The sequence below is a fragment of the Linepithema humile genome, chromosome 6 (genome assembly GCF_040581485.1).
Source record: "Linepithema humile isolate Giens D197 chromosome 6, Lhum_UNIL_v1.0, whole genome shotgun sequence".
In the NCBI taxonomy this organism is placed as follows: domain Eukaryota; kingdom Metazoa; phylum Arthropoda; class Insecta; order Hymenoptera; family Formicidae; genus Linepithema; species Linepithema humile.
In genome coordinates this window covers 13,956,513-13,978,144 of record NC_090133.1, presented here as the reverse complement: position 1 = coordinate 13,978,144, position 21,632 = coordinate 13,956,513, and the positions used below count along the sequence as shown (strand labels likewise).

The 21,632-nt window shown below is 37.9% G+C and overlaps 1 protein-coding gene across 2 annotated transcripts in view; it reads left to right on the top strand.

Moving 5' to 3' along the window:
- The window catches only part of LOC105674014 (ubiquitin carboxyl-terminal hydrolase 48-like), a 59,304-nt gene extending 55,300 nt beyond the window's left edge, over nt 1-4,004 (top strand). For both annotated transcript variants that reach the window (XM_012370050.2, XM_012370067.2), the window contains one exon: nt 3,600-4,004. In XM_012370050.2, coding sequence (XP_012225473.2) covers nt 3,600-3,622 — 23 coding nt within the window. In that variant the 3' untranslated portion in view covers nt 3,623-4,004. The remainder of the gene's footprint in view (nt 1-3,599) is intronic.
- The last annotated feature ends 17,628 nt before the right edge of the window (nt 4,005-21,632 follow it).

Genomic DNA, 21,632 nt, shown 5'->3' with positions numbered 1-21,632 from the left:
AGACGTGTTAATTCTCTCCTCGGCTTGTTTGCTTCATGATTTCCCGATTACGTTTCCCGGCAAGACAAACGATACAGTTGCTCTTTAAAAAAATAATGAAAGTGTAAAGCAGCCGTCGTACGGATGGAGTTTCTCACGGAAGATCTGCGGTTTCGGGCTCTCGCCGAATATCGACTTCTCTTTTCCCGCCGTTCCGCTTCTCGCCGCGTCCTTTCGTTATTAATGGTTTTCGCGAACTAGGTTCATTAAGGAGCTCACGAAACTCCGCAGCACATTCATGAGAGAGCGCCCTTCCACAGGATGTGGGGTGGATATTGGGTGCGCGCAAAGTGCCGAACAGCAGGATACCCGTGCATCAAATTAATAGCATATATTATTTTCACGCTCTTTTTACGCGTTTGTTGTGAAATATCTTTACTACCTTTTTAAAAAGTCAATTTAATGTTAAATATTGTGAAATAACATATATATATATATATATATACAATATATCCTGCTCTGCAAAACGTCTTATTTTACGACTCTATTTTTTTTCGACATTTTTTTGTTTAAAAGATTAAAGTACTTGTACTTTTATTTTTGTTCCAGATTAGACATTTTTTATTTTTACTTTGTAAGACGAAGTCATTTTATTCGGACGAATTATAATTACAGAACGTGATTCACAATGTTTCTTAGTGTATTGATCCTTTGAGTGATGTTAAATATTTCGTGATTCGAGTACGCTACGACAACATTCATATTTATTATAATATTGCCTTGTTACATCTAAGAGACGAGGTATCTTTACTAAATAATAAACTTTTTGCGAGAAACAGAAGCTGTTGTTCTATGCGACGTAAGAGATACGCAGAATCGCCGGTACGAAAACGAATATTGAGGGAAAAACGACGCCGGGTACGGTGGTTTGATGAATGAAGTCATAATGAAGACATTAACGTGTCCGTTACTCGCGTTAGCGAAGGTAGAAGAAAAGAGCGATGCACCTGTCACCGATACGCTCGCTCTACGCGCACTCGACCTCAGGGCGCGGATTATGCGCCGAATTATCCGAAGAGAAAAAAAAAAAACGCATTGCCTTCCCCGACTTTTTTCTCGGCCTCTCTCATTATCTTCCCGCTAGCTTCGGCACAGGCTGGAATTATGCTAGAACACGAGGTAATGCAATAATAAGTATAAGTTAGGCAGCAAGCGGGGTCCCGCGAGGCTGGCGGAAAGGAGAGAGAGAGCGTCTTTAGTGTACCGGCTGACTATTATGTCGTTTAAGACGGGCCTCCAGCATGCCCGCTGTTATGGGTTTTCAAAGGAACGAGAGAGAGAGAGAGAGAGAGAGAGAGAGAGAGAGAGAGAGAAAGAGAGGAGAAAGGGAGTGAAGGAAGGAGGGAAAGAGAGAGAGAATATTTTTACCGACAAGTACAAGTCAGACCCGTTTGCATACTCGCGCAATCGCGATTTTTCTCGCGCCCGTAATGTCGTGCTGAATTATGCGATACTTACGCGTGTGCTTCACTGTCTTTAGTTTTTTTTTTTTTTTTTTTCGACGTGTATGCAAAATGCATCGCGAACACTGCATTGCGATTATGTTTGAAATCGTAGAAATCTATTCTGCGTGGGCCCGTCACGGTCCAAACACGTCGACCGCTCGCACGTAAAGTGACGAGGCCATTGCCGTTCTCTTTTTTGCTATTAGCTAAGTATACCGCCTCTGGCTTATGTTAAGCCTTGGTAATTATTTGTCACAGTCAGCTACGACGAGAGACAGATAGAAGAAGATGTGACGAGGCAGAAAGAGGGGTGGACAGAGGAAGATTCTCTCTTTCTCTCTCTCTCTCTCTCTCTCTCTCTCTCTCTCTTTCGTTCTTGGTACAAAACTAGAAAATTTTATTGATTGCGATTTAATTAAATCTCTATCTCTTTATTTTTCTTTCTTTAATTTTTTTTATGAAAGAAACACACATGAAAGAAAATAGATAAAGAATTAAGATTTTTTAATCGGTTGAATTATACTTTGAATATAAATTCGCTGTGATTGTGCTAATCGCGATAAAATAAATATATCGTATTGATTTATATTCTTAAATGAAGTTATGTATTTCAAAATTATCTTAATACTTAGCATACGAGCCGCTCAGAAGTTAAACTAATTAACTCCACTTTTTGCAATTTTAGTACCAAAGCGCATGATTGGTGCTTAATTTTTCATAAATATAATAAGTTGATGTTTGTTTGATGGAGTTAGTCAGTTTTGCTTTTGAGCGGCTCATATGAGAGACTTTTTCAGAAGGAAACGTTTACGATGATTAATTTTGAGTGTAATAATCTGGTAACATATTTCCTATTGTCGATCTTAATATGATATTATTTGAACGTAATTTTCTGAGTTTATATGATGATCTTTGATCATCTTATGCAGCTCTTATTTCTCTTCGCTGCTACTTCGTTGCCCTTTTCTCATCCTGCAGAACTTTTGCTCTCACTGTCCCTGTCGGCGTCGTTTCTATCCTTAATGTGATTTTAAGGAGCGCCACGAGCAACACTATTGACTAGAGAATCTCTGCGGTTGCTTGCAAATTATTTCTTTTGCTTCCGCCTATTCATTTATCGTCGCGTACTTTATTTCGGCAGAAGTATGTGAGTCAGAAAATTGTAAAACAACTAGTGCAAGATGTAACTTGATTTTTTTCGCATGTGATTTATATTAAATTTTAAGTCTTTTTTTTCAAAAATATTACATTTTTTTATTACGTTTATAGTATATTGTGTTTTGGCTTTTTTAAATCTTGTATTTTAACGAATTTCTAAAATAGATTAACGCAAAGTTGTCCAAAGATGTTCTTTAATTTTTACCGATAAATATCTTATTACGCACATCACTTTTGCTAACTCGATAATCACGCACGTCAATCGAAGCAGCTTTTGTGTTCTGTACTATTCTAAGAAATCATTCTAGATAGGAAAGAAAACGGACGAAAGGGTAGACTCTATTCTTCGCACAATGGAAAAATGTTTCAGAAAAATCAGTCATGTATGATGCGTTTCCATCCCACACATTGTGTCGGAATGTAGTGACCATGTACAGAAGAACACGTCTACAAACCGTACAGTTATACATATACAAATCTTAATGGGTTCCACCCTCTATGAAACAACAGAGCTTTGATCGACTCGCTTGGCTTATTTTCCACAAAGAAAATTCCCTTCGAAATAAAAGAAAGTTTGCGCGAGGGAAATAGATAAGGAAGGAAAACAAATAGAGACGGATAGACCAAAAAATACCGGACAATTCACTTTTCTATGTTGGAATGTGATATTTAATATACGTAATACAAAATTTATAGTAAAGAGATGAAAATTTTATGCAGAATGATAGCTTTATCATATTTATGCATTCTAGATGAATGTTCGCGTTTCATGCATATACGCGACATTATAATATTCGATATACAAAAAAATTATTTGTTACTCACAGTTTTTGATACAAGTTTTGCGCTGCAAGATCGCTTTATAACTCATTTATTAATTAATTACATTAATACTCACATTGCCATGTGAATTTTCAGCAGGAAGAAGTTAAAAGATGTATATGATTTTTGTTTCAGGAACCGAACTGGTGCCAAGCTGATCTGTATGAACCAACATAATGATATAGCCAATTTCGTTTAACATTTAATAACAATAGTTGATTTAATGCAAGATATTTTTATACACAATCAATATATAAATACATATAATATCTAATTATCTATATATCTAATGTACGCCCGTTACCGACAAGTTAAGTAAAAGATTATAACTTTATTCTGTTGCAGCTACACTATATGATCTACTTGTTAAGAAAGAGTAATAACGATGAGATTTGTATAATCTAAGAAAAAGATATTGTAGGTAGAGAAACGCGAAAATCATAAAACTTGTTTGTTGTCTCATCATTAGTTATTCTATGATTTATTAGATTCTCTCCTTTGTGACTTATAGAAGAAATAAAGCGGAAACACTGATCTGTATATTTTTCCTTTTCTCGACTTATATATCCGTATACGATCGCAATTATATCTATAAAACTTATATGAGTGTAAGTTGTATAAATATGAGCGAAAAATTTAAGATGGCAAAAATTATAGACATGGCAATTTTAAGTCGCACATTTCATCTGTTTGATAATGTTGTTTAATGCGATATTTATTATACATTTGTGTGATACACTATTTCAAAGTTTGCACATGACACATGCATGTATTTGTTTCATTTGCTTCCTTTAAGTACATCCAGCACATTGCGAATTTCATTAATCAAAGTGTCAAGTTTTAATTTATATATTATATGTGCGACATATTAATCTCCCGAAATATCTCGTAAAATAATTTATATCAAGCGAGCCTCCAGAATTCCTGCTAAAATTTTTCTAGAAAGTCTACGAATAGCTTCAGCGTACGAGCAAGAAGAAGAGAAGATACCAAGTATGTGTGTGTGTGTGTGTGTGTGTGTGTGTGTGTGTGTGTGTGTGTGTGTGTGTGTGTGTGTGTGCGCGTACGTGTGTTGGTCGCGCGTTAATTAGTTTGCAAGGAGTTTAAAGGCAAGCCTGGAAGGACTTGGTCAGGCTGCTAGGTGGTCCCGAAGCCTCGAGTCATCATTGCCTCATTTACTTCGTAAAACAATCTTGCCGGCAGTTCAATGGGCCTAACTATATCAAACTTGGCACCGCGTAATTAAACTTGGTTGTAAACCGGTAACGGAAGATAACAGGATTTACATAGCTAGACGAAATTTAGTATTCGATGCGGAATAATTTGCCTGTCAATGATTTTAAGTTCCAATTTGTACCGTATTCTACCTGCCTTTTAAGAGCCATTTTCACAAAGGTTGTAGCATGTTATAATTTCGGAGAGTAAATTTATTGAATTCAATTGAAGATTGAAATATATTTAATTATACATTTTCAAATTTAAAAAAAAAGCGCAATTATCAAACAAAAATATTATGAATATTTTATGATTGCTATGTACGTACATATATAGCGCACCAGAACATTGAAAAAGAATGAAACTAAACGAGAATAGCATCAATTTTGCAACAAGGAAAATTGATGTCAAATGCAAAAAGGACGCGCGAGATCGTCTTTTGAGAAATTACTCTGGATTATTAGGGTGTGCCAGATTTTCACCGTACGACCAACGTCGAGGGTTAAGCTGCCGTTTTTACTTATTTTCTTTCTAATCCTTACAAATGTCAGGGTCATCAAGTTTTTTTCCCTAATTCGTATCGCGAGCGACCCGCATGCGAACGTTAATCTTGACTGAGCGGATCGTGGTTTTGTTTAGGGAATGCTTGTTAAACATTGTCGTATTATTAACAAACACGATACAATGCAGCCGTCAAGTCGTTCGTTAATCCCATTAAAACGCAGCAAGTTGAAGCACACATTTTACATATCTTTGAATTAAATATTTCGACATTACTGTATTCTTTTCGTCAGTCATTTGCATTCTTAGCTTAATTATCTAATTTTGAGAGAAAGAGAGGAAGGAAAAGAGGGAGAGAGAGAGAGAGAGAGAAGGAGAGAGAAATCAGATAAATGCCAATGTGAAAACATTATAGAGCTACTTCTCGACCTCGGAAATCTTTTTCCAAAGTCGAGGATTGTCCGAATTTAGCAACGCGATCACGATTTCGGAGTTTGCGCAAAACTTGCTGGGAAATCGGTCACATGATCTTTGGTGTGATACGAATCTCACTGATCTCGTGATGCGCTCTTCTTTAGGGACAAAACTATCTCTGTGGCGTAGACAATGGGGAGAAGCTGACGAGTCAGGCACAAACTTGAAATGACAAATGACAGGATGTGTCCCAAATACATCTCTAGGGTGTCTTATTCTCTCTCTCTTTCTCTCCCTCTCTCTCTCTCTCTCTCTCTCTCTCTTTCTCTCTCCCTCTCTCTTCACTTTTCTTCAACATATCCCTCACGTCTAATTAGCACAGTTTGCTGCAAGTAGTCTAATGTTACGGAATAAATTTCGATCAATTTTGTGAATATTTCTGAGTAAATGTATATACGTATTTTACAATTATTTTGTATTCTTCATAATAAATTTGCAATAATAAAAATTGATATGATTGTCAGTGAATCGCTCTAGCTGGTGTTAGCCAGTAAAGTTTTACGCTTCTGAACGTTGCAAACAATTTCCGAATTAATTGAAAAACTGATGTATCGTACATCTCAAACACCATTGTGTACAGTTGTATCATCATTATGCGCCGGTACGATTATACAAATACCAGAAACAGCTATATACGGCAACAGGAAACCGTTCTCTTTCTTATTTTCCCGCCGTGTGCTTTTACTTTAAGAAATTACACCGGCGTGCGCGAGGGATAGAGAGCGCGGATGGGGGAGTCCGCGGAACTGACGCGGTCGAAAAAAGTACGAGAACAATAATGAAACTCCTTTAAATGTACGCCTACCTTTTGAAGTGGCAAACGGTACTGACTGCGAGAAATAGAAACATGTTAACGAGAGGTTGTAATTAAGAAGCCGACCCTCGCCGCGCGGCATCGTGACTATCCCCTCAACGAATATGCAATACCTTCTACCTTCATAGACACATCGCGCGCTCTAATCTATCCCGAGACGTGCCAGTATAATTAATTTATTCGCGTTTGCGGCTCGTTAATTGAATAACCTTAGCTAGCTTCAAGCTCGGGCTCGGAGTATGCGGGCGGTTAATGAGCGCGGAGCCGCGGTAGCGGCGAGTATCTCATTAAGCGGATTGTGGGGGCGCCTGGACGCTCGGACCCGGCAAATCCGTGCCTTTAACGTATCACGTGCCGACTCCTATTCGACGAAATTACTGTCAAATAAGAGATCCGGAGTAAGAGTGGAGAGTGGAGAATTTAGAATTGTAAGATGCAAGCACGTCGTAAAGTAGGTTTTTAAAATTATCCGTATAGTTCTTTCTTTCCTTGCTTGTTTTTCAATAGCGACTTCAATTATTTCTTTTTTTTTTGTTATTATATTATTTTTATTTCTTTTACATTGAAAGAATTTTATTCCTTCCGTCGTTCACTGTGAGATAAATATGTGTTTTTGTTATCGCGACTTCTCTCGGTCGCAACATATATTTTCGATCGTGACGCGCAATTTTCTTCCTCCCACCAACCGCCATCTTTATCATTACTCCTTGTTCAGGATTCTCGCAGACATTGATGAGCGATCGATTAATTCTAACCGAGTTTGTATTCATCGTCTCGCTTTAAACCTCTTTCTTTTTTTTTTCTTTTTCTTTTTTCTTACGCGCGCGTAGAGCCTCCTCCTTAACTCGGATCGCAGCAAGATGGCCGCAGGCTCCGGTAAATAAGCGACTGTCATCTGACGCCCGCAAAAAGCGGATACACCGCGGCAGACTGGTCTCCGTGCTCCCGTCTTCGTCCTGCCCTCTCACCCTCGCTCTCGATCTTTCCCTCCTCTCTCGCTCTCGCTCTGTCCCAGTGCCTCCGCTTCCCTCTCACCCTTCTTTACTTTTATTTACCCGTTCGTTTATTCCAGGCATCGTGTTTCACTGGATCTCTTCTGTCTCTCCTTCTTTCCTCTCTTTGACTTCACGTTCCTCCCTTGCGAGGTCTGAAGATTAATTACAAAAAATCACCGCGACGCGAATTGGAAATGTCGTTCCACGAACGGCGGATGGTCAAGAGACGCGAGGAGAAAGGGCAGGGAGAGATATGTCCACCGGTGAACTTTTTGGCCCGCGAAAGGTGGCCCAATAAGCAACCGGACGTTTTGGGACTGATCGGACAAGCGTGTACGGCTGTCGTGGATTTAGCGTCGATCACTGCGCCACGAGTCGGTAACAGCTGTCGAATGGGACGAATTGTAAATGCTTGCAGTTTTGTTTGTCGCCGAAAATGTGAACTCGTTTATCTCCCATCTTTTTCTCACCTTTCTTTCTCTTCTTCCGTCCGATATGCGAACTCGCTATATGGACGTATTCGATTATGAATCCAGTTGAAGAATGTCTTTTGGAAATAATACACTGAACAAGTTGGGAAAGTGCGGGGAACTCATTAAAATCTCATTAATGGTTTATGATCTTCCACTTGTTTACTTCTTGAGAACTTGTTCCTTCGTGTAGTTTTCAAGTGTTAACGCCTCTGACATTCAAAATGTATCGTTATTTCGTTGTGTGATTTTTTTTCTTTCGCGTTTTACAGTGTCCTATAATTTTTCGTGGATTCGGACACGGCGGAAAGTATGGAATTTAGGTCGATAGAAGCCGCAAGTTTCGTCCGTTCGCGAATCCTTTATTTTTGGTAATTTCGAGACAAATGACTGGCTGACTTGACGGGCCATTATAATGACATTAGCACTACGTCTACGGGACGCGCGTGCAACGAAAGAATGAGAATCTCCATGGTTAGCGACTTCTCGTTTTCGTACCAGTTGGCCGTTCTATTTCTTCTAAATTTCTCTCACGCCAAATACATTGAATTCAAGTAAAGCAACGTATCCCAGAGAAAGTCGTGTGAGCTTAATTAATTGCCATCGGTAACTTGCAAGTGGAAAATTAGAAAAGAAAATTTTATTAAAATGATTGGAATGATACTTTCAATATTTTCTAAGATTTAAAGAGGGCTCGATTTAACAGATCAGTCAGTTGTTTCTTAAAATCCGCTCCGAACGAGTAATCAAGATTTATACTTCTCATTACGGCTACTTTCTATTACCTATATAGTTTTTCCCGGTAAGCAATTAGATTGCAAGTCTAGAGATATAGAAATCATCTGGAAATATTGGGTTAACCAACCATTAATAACCCAAATAATTTTTTTTAATTGGATAAAAAAATTATTTAATACGATTGATACGATTGGAAGCCAACTTCAGTATAATTTTCGTTTGTCAAACTATCCATCCACTTGAACGAGCCACAAGTAGGATCATTCTCCGGTCTAGATAGCGTATTTTGCAACAAAAATTTGCATAGATGCGAACAAAAATAATAGTTGAGAAAAATCAAAGATGTTCAAAAAATTTCATTTAGGCATATAGTAATTTTAAAATATCTTTTTTAAATTTGTATGCAAGATGTATCAATACGTTGAATGACACTTGTCTTAAAATATAATAGTTGTCTAAGATTACCGAGATTAATGTAAGCGTTAAAGAACTTCTTGCGGATGTTACATTGCAATGAGGGGACGATAATGGCAGCAGTGTCAGATAGAAATGTCACGTAATAAACGCCACGCGTAAACTCAGCTTAAGTTGAATTAGCGATTAACAGGCAGCGCGAAAGAAGGAGTCGGGTGCGTCGTGTGATCCGTTTCTGCGTTTTTCGTACGCGCCACACCAACGCCACGGCGCGCCGCACGCCGGTGAGGCTTGACAGTAGTGAAATTGGGAGGAATTAAAAACGAAGTGAAATAAAGCAAAAGGATGGTCGAGTTGCGGCCGGGTGCTTTGTGATGTTCGCAGAGGCCGCAGCTTCCTCTTCTCCGTCTCTTTCTTCTAGTCTTTCCTCTTTCGGAACCTCGCCTCTTTCTCTCTTTCTCTCTTTCTCTATCGGGTCCACTTTCGTTCGCGGACGGACTTTCATGCAACGGACAACTAATTTGAAACGAGTGCGAGGCGCAGTTCCCGGAGAGAGTCCACCACAGAGAGTACAAAAACTAATCATCTTACTTCTGGACGAGAATTAGCATTTCTAATTCGTCTATCTCGAATTAAGCGACCGTGATGGGCATTCCGATTTTTAGTCGTGCCAAAATTGTGGGAAATACAAGGAGATACTGCGACAGTCTTATAAATAACATCAATCATTACGATTCACTCGAAGCATTCTTTCATCTGTTTGTTAATCAATTAATGATAGTTTTGCAATTTTTTCAACGTTAAAAATGAAATTCTCTACGATAAAATTTAATTCATTGCTCTGATTATTGTCCGTATTATCTAACATTTTTGTTTCTTAATATTAAGGGTTTCTTGACATTATTAAAAATAAATTCAATATTTCTAAATTATTTTTAATTAGATTATTTCAAATATTCTGAATGGTCGTTATACCACAAAAGTATTTATTATATGTTTAATACTTAATTCATGGAAATATCAATATAAAATTTAGATTACAACATTTGAAGCTGGTATAAACTGACTGTCCCGTAGAAGAATCGCTACGGGGTGAAGGAGGGTGATTCGTCGGAGGGTCAGCATTAACGATAATTAGACAATTAATAGCTCGTCTCAGGCCAATGAAGGAGATCGCTTGATCGTCGCAACGTGGCGACGGTGATAAATTTAGCAATTATCGCTTTAAGGCGTAATTGGGTCGATCTTCCGCTCGAAACTTTGTGGGAAAGCAGTCGACCGCGACATTGGCGCCAATTTACTTATTGCATTAAGTCGTTGCAATTGGTAATTGGCCCTACACGTGGAATCATCGCCGAACAATGTATATATGATACTGGCGTTAATTACTAACAAAGTACGTACAAAAACCAGTATCAGAAACTAACATGATCATTGTTTATTGGCAGTTTAAAAACTTTCGATTTACATCTATGCACATTGACATCAGTGCAATATGTGTAAGTATATTGCACTGATTACGAAATATGCAAAAAAAAAAAATTATTAGATCTATCAAATAATTATGTAAGCTAACAATTTACCCAAGGACATTGATATAAAGAGTATAATTATTACAATTTAAAGGATGTCTGATGATATACATCGAGTCTCGGTCTCCTATCTCATAATTATATAATTAGCGAATTCTTATCACGATCATTTCGCGCTGCCTTTCGCGATAATAAAGTTCATCTTCCGTAAAACATGCCGGGTCTTTGCTGCGGACTTTCTAGGAAGCCCTTTACAGATCATGCCGAAAGGTACGATCCTCGAAACCTTTCCTGAAAAATGCACGAGCCTTGTGCGGACGACGGACTGTCCAGACATACCATCAGGGATCACAGCGATCGTGACAATCCTGACATTCCGCGATGCCATCCTATCTAAAATCAGGAGGTTTCCTGCAGTCCGAAACACATTTCTTTTTAGACAGACAGTCAGCTGTTGCTAAAAATATATGTAATTCTATTATTTGTATATCTCTCGAGGATATTTTATATCTTTACGTATCTTACACCATTTTTAATTTGTCGTATTATTTATTTATATTTCTTATTCATTAATTATCTTAATTCTGCTTAAGAATCAATTCAGGATCTTTGATGCGAAGGTATTTCATACATATTCCGTTCATTATCGCAGTGTTGCCTTCGCGATAAAATCAATCCGGCCTTTGCCGCTGTTATCGTGACGCACGGAAGCTGGTAAGCCGAAAGAATATTTCTAAACGATCCAATTACACGTATGCGCACATACTGGCGCACAACCAAAACACACCCTTACGCACACCATATGCGTGAATATATCCGCGTAAGCATAATGTAGGACGGCTCCGTCCTGGATGCAATTATCCCATTTAAATTAAGCCGCATAATTGGACGACCGTCTATTCACACTCGTAAAGCACCCGTGCGCGCGCTTTTACTACCGCGGCCAAGGCAAGGATGAATTTAAGGAGCGACAAAAAGAAACGAGGCATCGGATGCGCTAGAAAAAAGAAAAAAAAAGATCTCGCCGCGGCGGGGGCAGCGAGAGTAGACGAAGGCGGATGAGGGCGGAAGGCGGATCCTTCGGTCGAAAGGATACTGCTACTGTTCGCCGCTACAAAACGATTTCATTCCTTCCTTCTCCTATTTCTTTGCTTTTTTCTCTCAGTTTTTGCGCCGCCGAAGTTTTAAATTGGCTGGACAACATTATTCAATATAGTTGACGTATTTTGGAAAAATTGTTTGAATTGTGATTGGCTCTCTTTCTTTAGGTGTGTATTTTTTTCTCACAATTATAGATTTATTTAGAGAAATTTGTAAAGCATTGTTATTATTTTGTCTCTTTTGAATTATTATTCTTGTATTTTGTACGCGCGACGAAAGATAATGAAGAATGTGTGGTAATCGCACAAATTTCGCTCTCATCTGAGTAATTTGCGAACTTTATCCCTGGGATTACGGAAAAGGATAAGGTTCTTGCTGTCCTCGCTTGATTCCCAATTCTCTTTTTAAAAGATTTGAATAATCCGCTAACAAGAACGAAATTAATCCACAACCTTCATTAATATTATTCGCGAAACGCTTGATTGCTCCGCGAGTTAAAGGGAACATGTGATGATATCTCTTTATTTTCATCACTTTATTTTAATAAATTTCAACAATTTAATATATATACCGTGAAATTCCATATGTAATCGAAAACATTGAATCTAAAATGAGATATTGAAAAAGCATAAGAGTAAATACGATAATAATTAGGTAAAACGTCTATCGAGGATTAAATGATGACGCTTTTGTATCAGTAACAAGACGGGAACGGAACATTTATGCAATTTCATCGGAACGTATGATAAGAGGGATCACTCGTTTAACGATCATCTCGAGAACGAGAAAAATCCCGAGTCACGGGAAAAAGGGATTCTCTCGTACGAGGGAGAAAGGACAGCCGTGAGGGACCGAGCGCGAAAGATTACGTGGCAAAATCCGCAAACGAGGGAACTTAGACCGCGTTCTAATTGCGAATATGACTATGCTTAATTCTCCTCCTGTCCGCGCCCCCGTTCCCGCGTTACGCTTGAATTAGTCTCCTCGCCGTTAAACCATGCGTCTACTACTGGAGCGAAAATCGCGGAAGTTGACTCGCCGGAGACTTGCAATTGTATCCAGTTTGTCACGCATCAGAATTCAATTTCAACAGGCAATAAAGATAAAAGATAATATTTTGCTTGCTTACTGAATTTTATGTAAAATTAATGAAATGTTAAACATTTGCGATTTTTTAAATGTTTTCACGTTGTGATTAACTTATTTAATTACTTTTGCTGGTCGAGCATGGCGAGTGATTGTTAATTTACTCGATCAGTCGGATTTGTCGGATAGAACGGTTTATCTAGATCACGAGTCGCTAACGATAAACTATATGACTTTGGCGTGAAAATTGGATTCGTAACATCAGTGGCTGCCTTTTCGTCACGGGCTTTGAAAACACCGATTATAAAAGAAGCAATATACTGAGATGGAAGGAAATCGTCCTATGTCTTTTGGAAAGGCGGCGCAGCAAGAAACTGACGACCAACTTTAAATCTGCAGCTCGTGCGTTAGATTTTGATACCGTTATTCGAAGGAGTCGAGAACTGCTATTTGCACTGTTCCAGATAATCAATGCAATTTGTAATCGGTTTGTGCTCTGCCGGCATTTTTATATAACTATATTTATATTTCCATCTGAAGATTGATTTTACGTTGTGTGTGTGTGTGTGTGTGTGTGTGTGTGTGTGTGTGTTTATTTTATTTTACCTTATTTATAACATGTTATCATAAATTATATTAGTAATTTTGCAATGATATTACTTGTAGTAATATAATCTTGCAATAATATCATTTTCTTTCGACAAAAGAGATCCCGGAACAATTTACACGGATTACACTGATTCCATTAATGTCTATTAATATATTTATTTATGATTGCTTAATTTTTCTTTCTTGCACGTTTATCATATAAATTCACAGAATTGATTATAAATTTATAAAATTATAATATATGTTGAAGGAATATATAATAAAATATTTTTTTTAATAAAGTAATATGTAATTCTGGGCCGATAGATTGTAAAAAGCAAAATGTGTGGCTGTAAAGCCAAATGCGCAAGTTTATCTTCATTTATGTGTATTGACCAATGTTTCGGTCAATGGATTTGACCCTACGTGTATATTTTTGGTCTATGTCTACTTTGACATTTAGTTCGTTTTACTGATTATTTGTGATCGTTTTTCGCAATTCTATTAATGCATTTCTAAACGCAAGTAGGCGCTCTTACTGTTTTTTGTCGTGAAGTGTGTGCTGTTCTGATTTGGCTCTTTGGCTGTTCATTCTTCGTTCAATCGATTCATCAATTTAAGTCAATAATGTTTCTCTGCACGTCATTAAATAAATATTATATTTTTGTTACAGTTATTATAATGGTTTATCCATATTAATTATTATTTTTGCGGGTTGATCAGAATTCCTTCGAATTTTCGCGACAAATATAAATGTGTGACGAGTAACACAACTTTTTAAGCCAAAGTTCTGACTGTCAGTGGAAAACCAAATATATTGATGCATTAACTTAAATTGTCAAATTCTTATCTGTTTTCAAAGTAGTGCATAAAATCAAACATGATCGATGTAGTTTATTGGACAAGAATAGGTGATTGGAAGCCATTGGCACGCGCTGATAATCGATAGAAAGCGTTACCGTCACAGTGGCATAGCGATCAGATCCTGACGAATCTTTACGAACTCGACGGATTTGAAATAGCGATAAAAAGTGCGACCTCACGATCTGTCAGCACTCCGTTGCGACTCATCTGGCGCAATACTTGTCGTCGTCGCGAGACGATGTTGCGCGATTGTGTGCGACCGCTATTTCCTATGTTCGCTGGCCGTGCCATTGACATTGTTAACGCCCTTTCCGTACTGCGGGAAAGCCGCACTGTGACTTTGAAGAAAATTCCACGTTCGTCTTTAAGGAAAAAGCGAGGTAGCATCGCAATGCCGTAATTACCAACCAAGCGATACCATGTATGTGGGAGAGATATAAAGCCGCGTTACATTAATGGATAACATTAATGCAACGGTGCATAACGTGTGTAACAACGATTTCAAAGAGACCGAGCACACTATCACAATTCTTCGTATTAAGAATATAAGTAATTTTACGTCATACATATTGGGAAATATTTTGTTATCATCACACGGAAAAAAAGAAGTTTACTATCGCAGCAAAATTATTGTTATTATTGTATATTAGATAGTGACAACATTTTGCTGCCGTAACTAATTTTATTAGATTACTCAGTACATTAGCAAAATCTATTTTGTTGTCAGAATAGATGAGTTTTGCGAAATACATTTGTTCGTAAAGACACATTAATTTGCACAAAATAATTTATTTTTTACAAATGTATTTTGCATCTGCAGCGAAATTGTCATTGCTAATACGAATTTTGATAGCAGAATAAAAATTAATTTCTTATAATAGCGATATAATTTGCAGATTTGGCCAAATTATTTTCAGCAAATAAAATTAGTATTTGTAATAAATCTTTTTGCCATTTATATAATAATTAACATATATGACAGCGTAAAATTTGCGTGCTAAATTAAATTTTTTTTTGTATGGCATTTTGTATGACATTTAAGCTTTTCCACTTTAACATACGCTTTATTATATTTCATATGTAACTTATTATTTATAATATGATTCAAATATGACTTGAACTGATAATAATATATTATATGTCAATTATTTGCAATATTATATTTGAGGATATAATTCAATACGTTGATTTGTATATATATTTATATACATATATTTGTATATATATATAAATTTTTTTTTCAACCTTCATAATTTAACAAATATTCGGCACAATTTTAAAAATGATAAACTTGATTCTAATCGATGATAATAAATTGATAGTAAATAATTGCAATGATCAATAATATAATAATAGATAATGTACTTTGCTTGTTTTTAAGAGGACAACAAAAATTGGTGTGCTCCGTAAAACGTGAAAAAACTAAGAATACTACACGACATTCCTCAAGTTCGTTCGAGGACGACGCTGACTTTCGGCAAACACATTCCTGTGCTCTTTTTTAGCGACGTGGAGTTGCAACTAAAATTCTGAACCTTTCAAACATTCTACCAACATTCACAATACGAGAAAGCAGAAAGAATTGGCCAGAGATTTTGATGGAAAAGACAGAGACTCTAACATAAGTATAATCTGGGAAGTAAACATGTACCTATACGACATATTGCTTTAAGTTATGCCAAATATTTTATTATTTAATATTTATAATAATCTAAAAAGAAATTTTTATATCGTTCAAGATTCTGCACGACTCCTGAACACAAAACACAAAAACACTATTAAACGTTACGTTATTTTTTTATTGTTTTATTATTTAATAATGCTATTTTGATAAAATTGTTTATTAATCATAATAAAACAAAAAATGACATTTGACATTTAATATTTTAAGCACTAAAAATAAGAATCAATGGACATTAAAATATGTTATGTTTATGTGATTATTTGTACTTTTGTTAAATATTACAAGCAAAAAGGAAACTGATTTTGCCATTATTTTGCCATGGAGGAATTATAAAGAATTTTCTTATTTTCAAAATTAATCGGCATATAATTTGCGTGCAATGCGTTCGCTTATCACGTGGTTCGACAGAAAAAGATCAGGCCTAACCAGGTTTGAGAAAAATCTGTGTATTAAATCAGATCTTCTGAAAACGTTCCCATCTTCCCAAAGGAACTTAGTTCAAAAACTACGAGGGATAGAATCCGGGTCTCACTCGCGTTTCGCGAATCCTCTCAGGAACCATCAGGAGGGTTGCGGAGGGAGGCGGGAGGTGGCGGCCGGGGCGGGAGGGTAAAAGGGGGTTTCTTGGATGCCGTGATGGCGGCACCAAGGGCCGGTGGTACCCGGGAGTCAACCCTCGGGCGGGGTTGCCAAACGCACACAGGATCTCGTCGTCCTGTACAGTGCTTGTAACCAGCTCCTGTCCGGCTTCTTCGTTCTCCTCTCTTCCTCTTCCTCCACCACTATCTTTTCTCTCCCTCTCTCTCTCTCTCTCTTTTGCTCCGTATCTATGAGCCCGTCTCTATCAACCACCTCTTGGCTCCTTGCTCGCGCGCTTTCCTCCTTCTGGAGGGGACCGCATTTTTTCTGGTTGCGCCTGCGGTGGGTGGCAACCAGACCAGTCTGCGAGCGACCAATGAGGAACGCGGCCGCGGTAACGCCTCTGTCAGAGTACTCCGACAGTGGCGGCCTTCCTCATCGACTACTCATCGGAGCTGTTTCTCTCTCTCTCTCCCTTCCTCCCTCCCTCTCTCTTTCCCTCTCTCTCTCTCTCTCTCTCTCTCTCTCTCTCTCTCTCTCTCTCTCCCTCTCCTTTAATCCTCTCCGGTTGCTCGCTCTTCCTCGCTGTTTTCCCTCTCCAGTTAGCACGCTGTCTTCCTTCCTCCACAAACTGCGTCTACATTTCAGCTCCCGCGCTTCTTTCCTCCTCCGTGTCCTGATATTTTTCATTAATTTCTCTCGTGCTTTCCAGACGATTCTTCGTCTCTCTTTTCTCCTCTGTCTCTCTCTCTCTTTCTCTCTCTCTATCTTGTTACAATCGCTCGAACTTGGATCTCTTCTCCTTATTCCGCATTTTCTATTCCCGTCTGGCTCTCCTCCGCGCGATTCATCCATGCAACCGCGCTGTCTTTCTCAAGAACGACCTACGTATTTGGTTCCTTCGCCAGGGTTGCTCGTGCTCATGTCCTTGTCCCTCCGTGAAGAATACGTTCGTTCATCGCTCGGCCGAGACACGGTTTTCGTATTTCGCTGTTCCTTTTTCCTTCCCAAATATTCTTTTACTTAATGCGTGAAATCGTAGCGCCGTTTCAAAGCGATGAAAACGACTGTTTCGTTCTTTCACGTAATTACAATTTTTTTTATTTATATATTTTTATTAAATATGACGTATAATCCTTTCACACGTCAATGAATGTAGTAGTTCGAGTTGGTTCATGTTATCGAACGAAGCTTTAGATTTATGAGTTTGCGCTATCTTGAGACAGGTGTGGTCAGTGCCTTCTTCCGCAAGATCGACCTCTGACCTATTCTCCGCACCACGGGAGTTAGGAAGGGGCAAGATACTGCGATGGCAGTCGGACGCGCATGGCTGCTTTCCGTTATCCTCCGCACCTCTTGAAACGTCATTTCACCGGGTTGTCTATCTTTCTCTTGGATTGTAAGATGCAATCATCTCACTATTCTTATCATATTAATCGGCCTAATCCAGTTTTCAGATATTTAACTCCGATTGCTAGAACGCGTCGTTTATCATGTTGTGATCGTGACGATTTTTTATGCAAATATGAAATTTATAAAATAAAATATTTATTTAATAATTGCATATGTTACCTCATTTCGCAAAATAACGAGGCGGATGAGAACAGAGAGAATATTTTGAAATTAATCGCGGAATTTCACTTAAATATGTGTTTAGATAAATGAATATGCATGATACCATTGAATCGTTTAAAACCCGCGAGATTGTTTCGTAAATAGCATCTTTCGCAGCGCGAAAGGATTGTTGCGAGCCATTGTTTTTTCAAGAAACAACATCGGAACGGCATCTATTTTTTTGCAACGAAACAAAAACGCTACGATTAAAAACGACGGTATGAGCGCGATTAACACCAATAAACAAAATAGGTCTGCTTTAAAGCGCAGAGCGAGTCACATCGATGCGATATGGTACAAAAAGCGCCCACCATTTTCCCTGTAATACGAGGAATACGCGGGCTACGAGGAGTCCTCCGAACGGCGGAGGATCGAAACCCTGGTCCTCCGCTCACCTAGGTGAGGGATGAGGTGAGCGAGGTGCGCATGTTCACTTCGAAGAGGGAGCACGCCCCCTCGCGACTCCGCAATTTCATTTTCTAAATGAAGCGAGCCAACCCCCTGGGAGGAGTGGAAGGCTTGGCCATTTCGTGTATACGCTTGTGTCTGCTCGACTGCAATCGAAAGCGCATATCCATTTAATTAATTATGCATGAGATCCGCTGCAGCCGAAACACGGGTCAGCGTTATCGTTAACCCGTGTGAAAATGGTTAAATCGCCAGTCTGCGTCTGTTGCTGATTGCCAGTGGCTCAAACCACTGCTTTTTTTATAATATTATTATATATTTACGGTACGAGTATAAAAATCACCTCGAAAAGAAAATTGTAAATGAAACTAATTATTATATACATTTATCGAGCAATATTATACAAGTGTTTTAGATTTAATCAAATTTATCAAATATACATATAATATTACATGACTATGTATGAAAATATGTGAGCTTCTTACTTTTATTATTATTTCAATAAACTAACCTGAGAAATGTATTAAGAAATGATAAGTACATATAATCTATTCTAGCTATCCTAAATACTTTTACGTTTATACGTAAAAATGGTACAAGTATCTCTAACGATAATTTCACGCTAAATTCTTGAGATTGTGAAAAAATGATTCTTAACAGAATTTGATTTTCATTTTAGAAATAATTAAAGTGTGTACTTATGTATCTTATACCTTTACTAGAAGACTGTTTATCCACATTATCGTAGTCTTCGGCTCAAGTCGATCTTCTTCCGTCGTTCTTTCCTCTACTAGATTCGTTTCTCATTAATCTCTGTCCCCATCCTTTTACTCCGTTTCATGATTTCTTGCTACATTGCTTCGGTTCGTCCCCCGTGTCCCTTTTCGTCTTGCTCGCTTAAAACAACATGGCCGATCGACCAGGCGCCATTGAGCGAGTTGTTGGAGAATTTTTAAAGACTTCTTATGATTTGCTTTTCCATTGGTCCCTACGAGTATATATATCAAAATATTGTTCACCGATGGCGACTCGAGTTATTTCTCATATTTAGCATATTGTAGAAATTTTTCGCGTGTTTTTCGCATGTATGAAAGAAATCTATACAAATCAAAATAATCATTTACGCGATATTTTTTTATTTGATGAAAATAAAAATTCAATTCTATAGGCTATAAAAATAATTTACGTTTTATTTAAACACATTACAAGAGACATTATTGATTTCCATTAAATTTACCCAAGACGGCTCACTTTTGCAGCAATAAGTTGGAATGTTCTTCCTCAACTGTCGCAAGTTTTCTATTACATTTATAATCACTTCAATAATATGAGAAAGTTTTAAATTATTTTTCGAATAAAATTAAGTTAATTGGATTTAAAGGTGATTTACTGTAATGTAGATGTGAAATGTATAGAAACGAAGACATGATTATTTGAATAATGTCTATAATATTTTCAGTCTGTATCTATGTAATACTTTTCATCACAATTTAATATGACATTTCCATAGAAACATGGCATAGTTTATTAAAAATTTCGTAGATTCAACAAATTGCGATTATTGCTTCATATCTAGCTTTATTGCACTGATTGACATTAGCTTCCCATTATATCTTCCATCGTTAGCTCATTATCTTTCTGGATTATAATATTTTATATGATCAGCGTTCAGATCAGCTGAATTGATTCATGAATAGTGCTATAAGTTATCGAAACGGTTCGCGATCCATGAAATGCAGACTTTTTGCAATAATCCAAACTTATTGTCAGCTCTAATCACAAGACTTTCGGAAAAAATATATTAAGGTATGTCGATGAAGAGAACGGATGATCAAAAAACAGTCTGGCGCTAGTGAGGAACGAGACGTAGATCCGGGCAGCAGCGGGGTCTGTCGGTCTGTCGGTCGCCCTCATAGTAGTGCCAGAGCATGGAAAACAAAAAAGCCCTCCTCCTGTCCCGCTCCCCGCACCGCAGCTATCTTTGAGAATGGCCTTGAACTTGGAGGGAGAACCCCATTGGCCGAAAAACCGTGTCGCAGTTTTTCCTCAGGGCAGCGGCAGCAGCTCTACGAGCACGAATCACCGGGCGAAACGGCTCTTCTTACAAGCTACTTGTTAGGTAGCTCGGAAGGTGGAACGAACTCCCCCTTTAACCTAACCGGCAACCCCCCTTGAGGTCTTCTTCTTCGCCCTCCTCTTCGGCGATAAGATTTGTGGTTATAGCTTGTTTTTGGAACACTCCACGGGGGTCGACGATGTCGCTGCTCGTGGTTCTTTTCCTCGAAGAAAAGAAAGGACAAGGCACCTATTAATGACCAGTGAATGAACCCACGACATCGTTGGCTTCTTCGCTGAAATGCGCGTTAATCATTTGAAAAATTCAGTTATCTTGTTACACGTGGATACAATGTTTCTACTTTATTGTAAATCTGCAAGGTTCTTCTGAAGGTCCTCACCAAAGGCTTGCTTATATCTTTTCAATATATTTTGTGCAGGATAAAATTGTTTGTACATTATAGTTAGTGCTAGCAAATAAATGTATATATATTTATTTTGTTTCAAATCAATCCTTTACTTCACCAATCTTGTGTAATAAAACTGAGAGTGATTTTACATTACATTTCATAATATACAAATAATTCTAGATTAAAATATCAATATTTTCCGATCTTATAAATTTGCATTGCTTGTTTCTTAATCAATTGTATTACATAATTGTATATATATATATACATAGTGGAAACTTTTTTACCAAAAGCGTTTAGATCTCTATTCAGGCGTTGCATGAAATCTGTCGTATCTCTGTTTACTGATGTTTCAATATTAACATTCGTAGTCACTTATCGTCACTTTCTGAATTCATGTTCCGTTCCACTGACCTATGAAAATATGACATGGAAGCATAGACATTTAAGAAACTGGAGCACTGAGAGTTCCATGACCCTCTAACCATGACCATCATCCCCATTCTAGTCTTCCTCCATCTCCGGCGATAAGATTTGTGGTTATAGCTCTTTACTGGTCTACGCCACGGGGGTTGGCGACATCGCTTCTCATATATTTCTCTTTCTCTTTTTACTCGAAGTTGGCG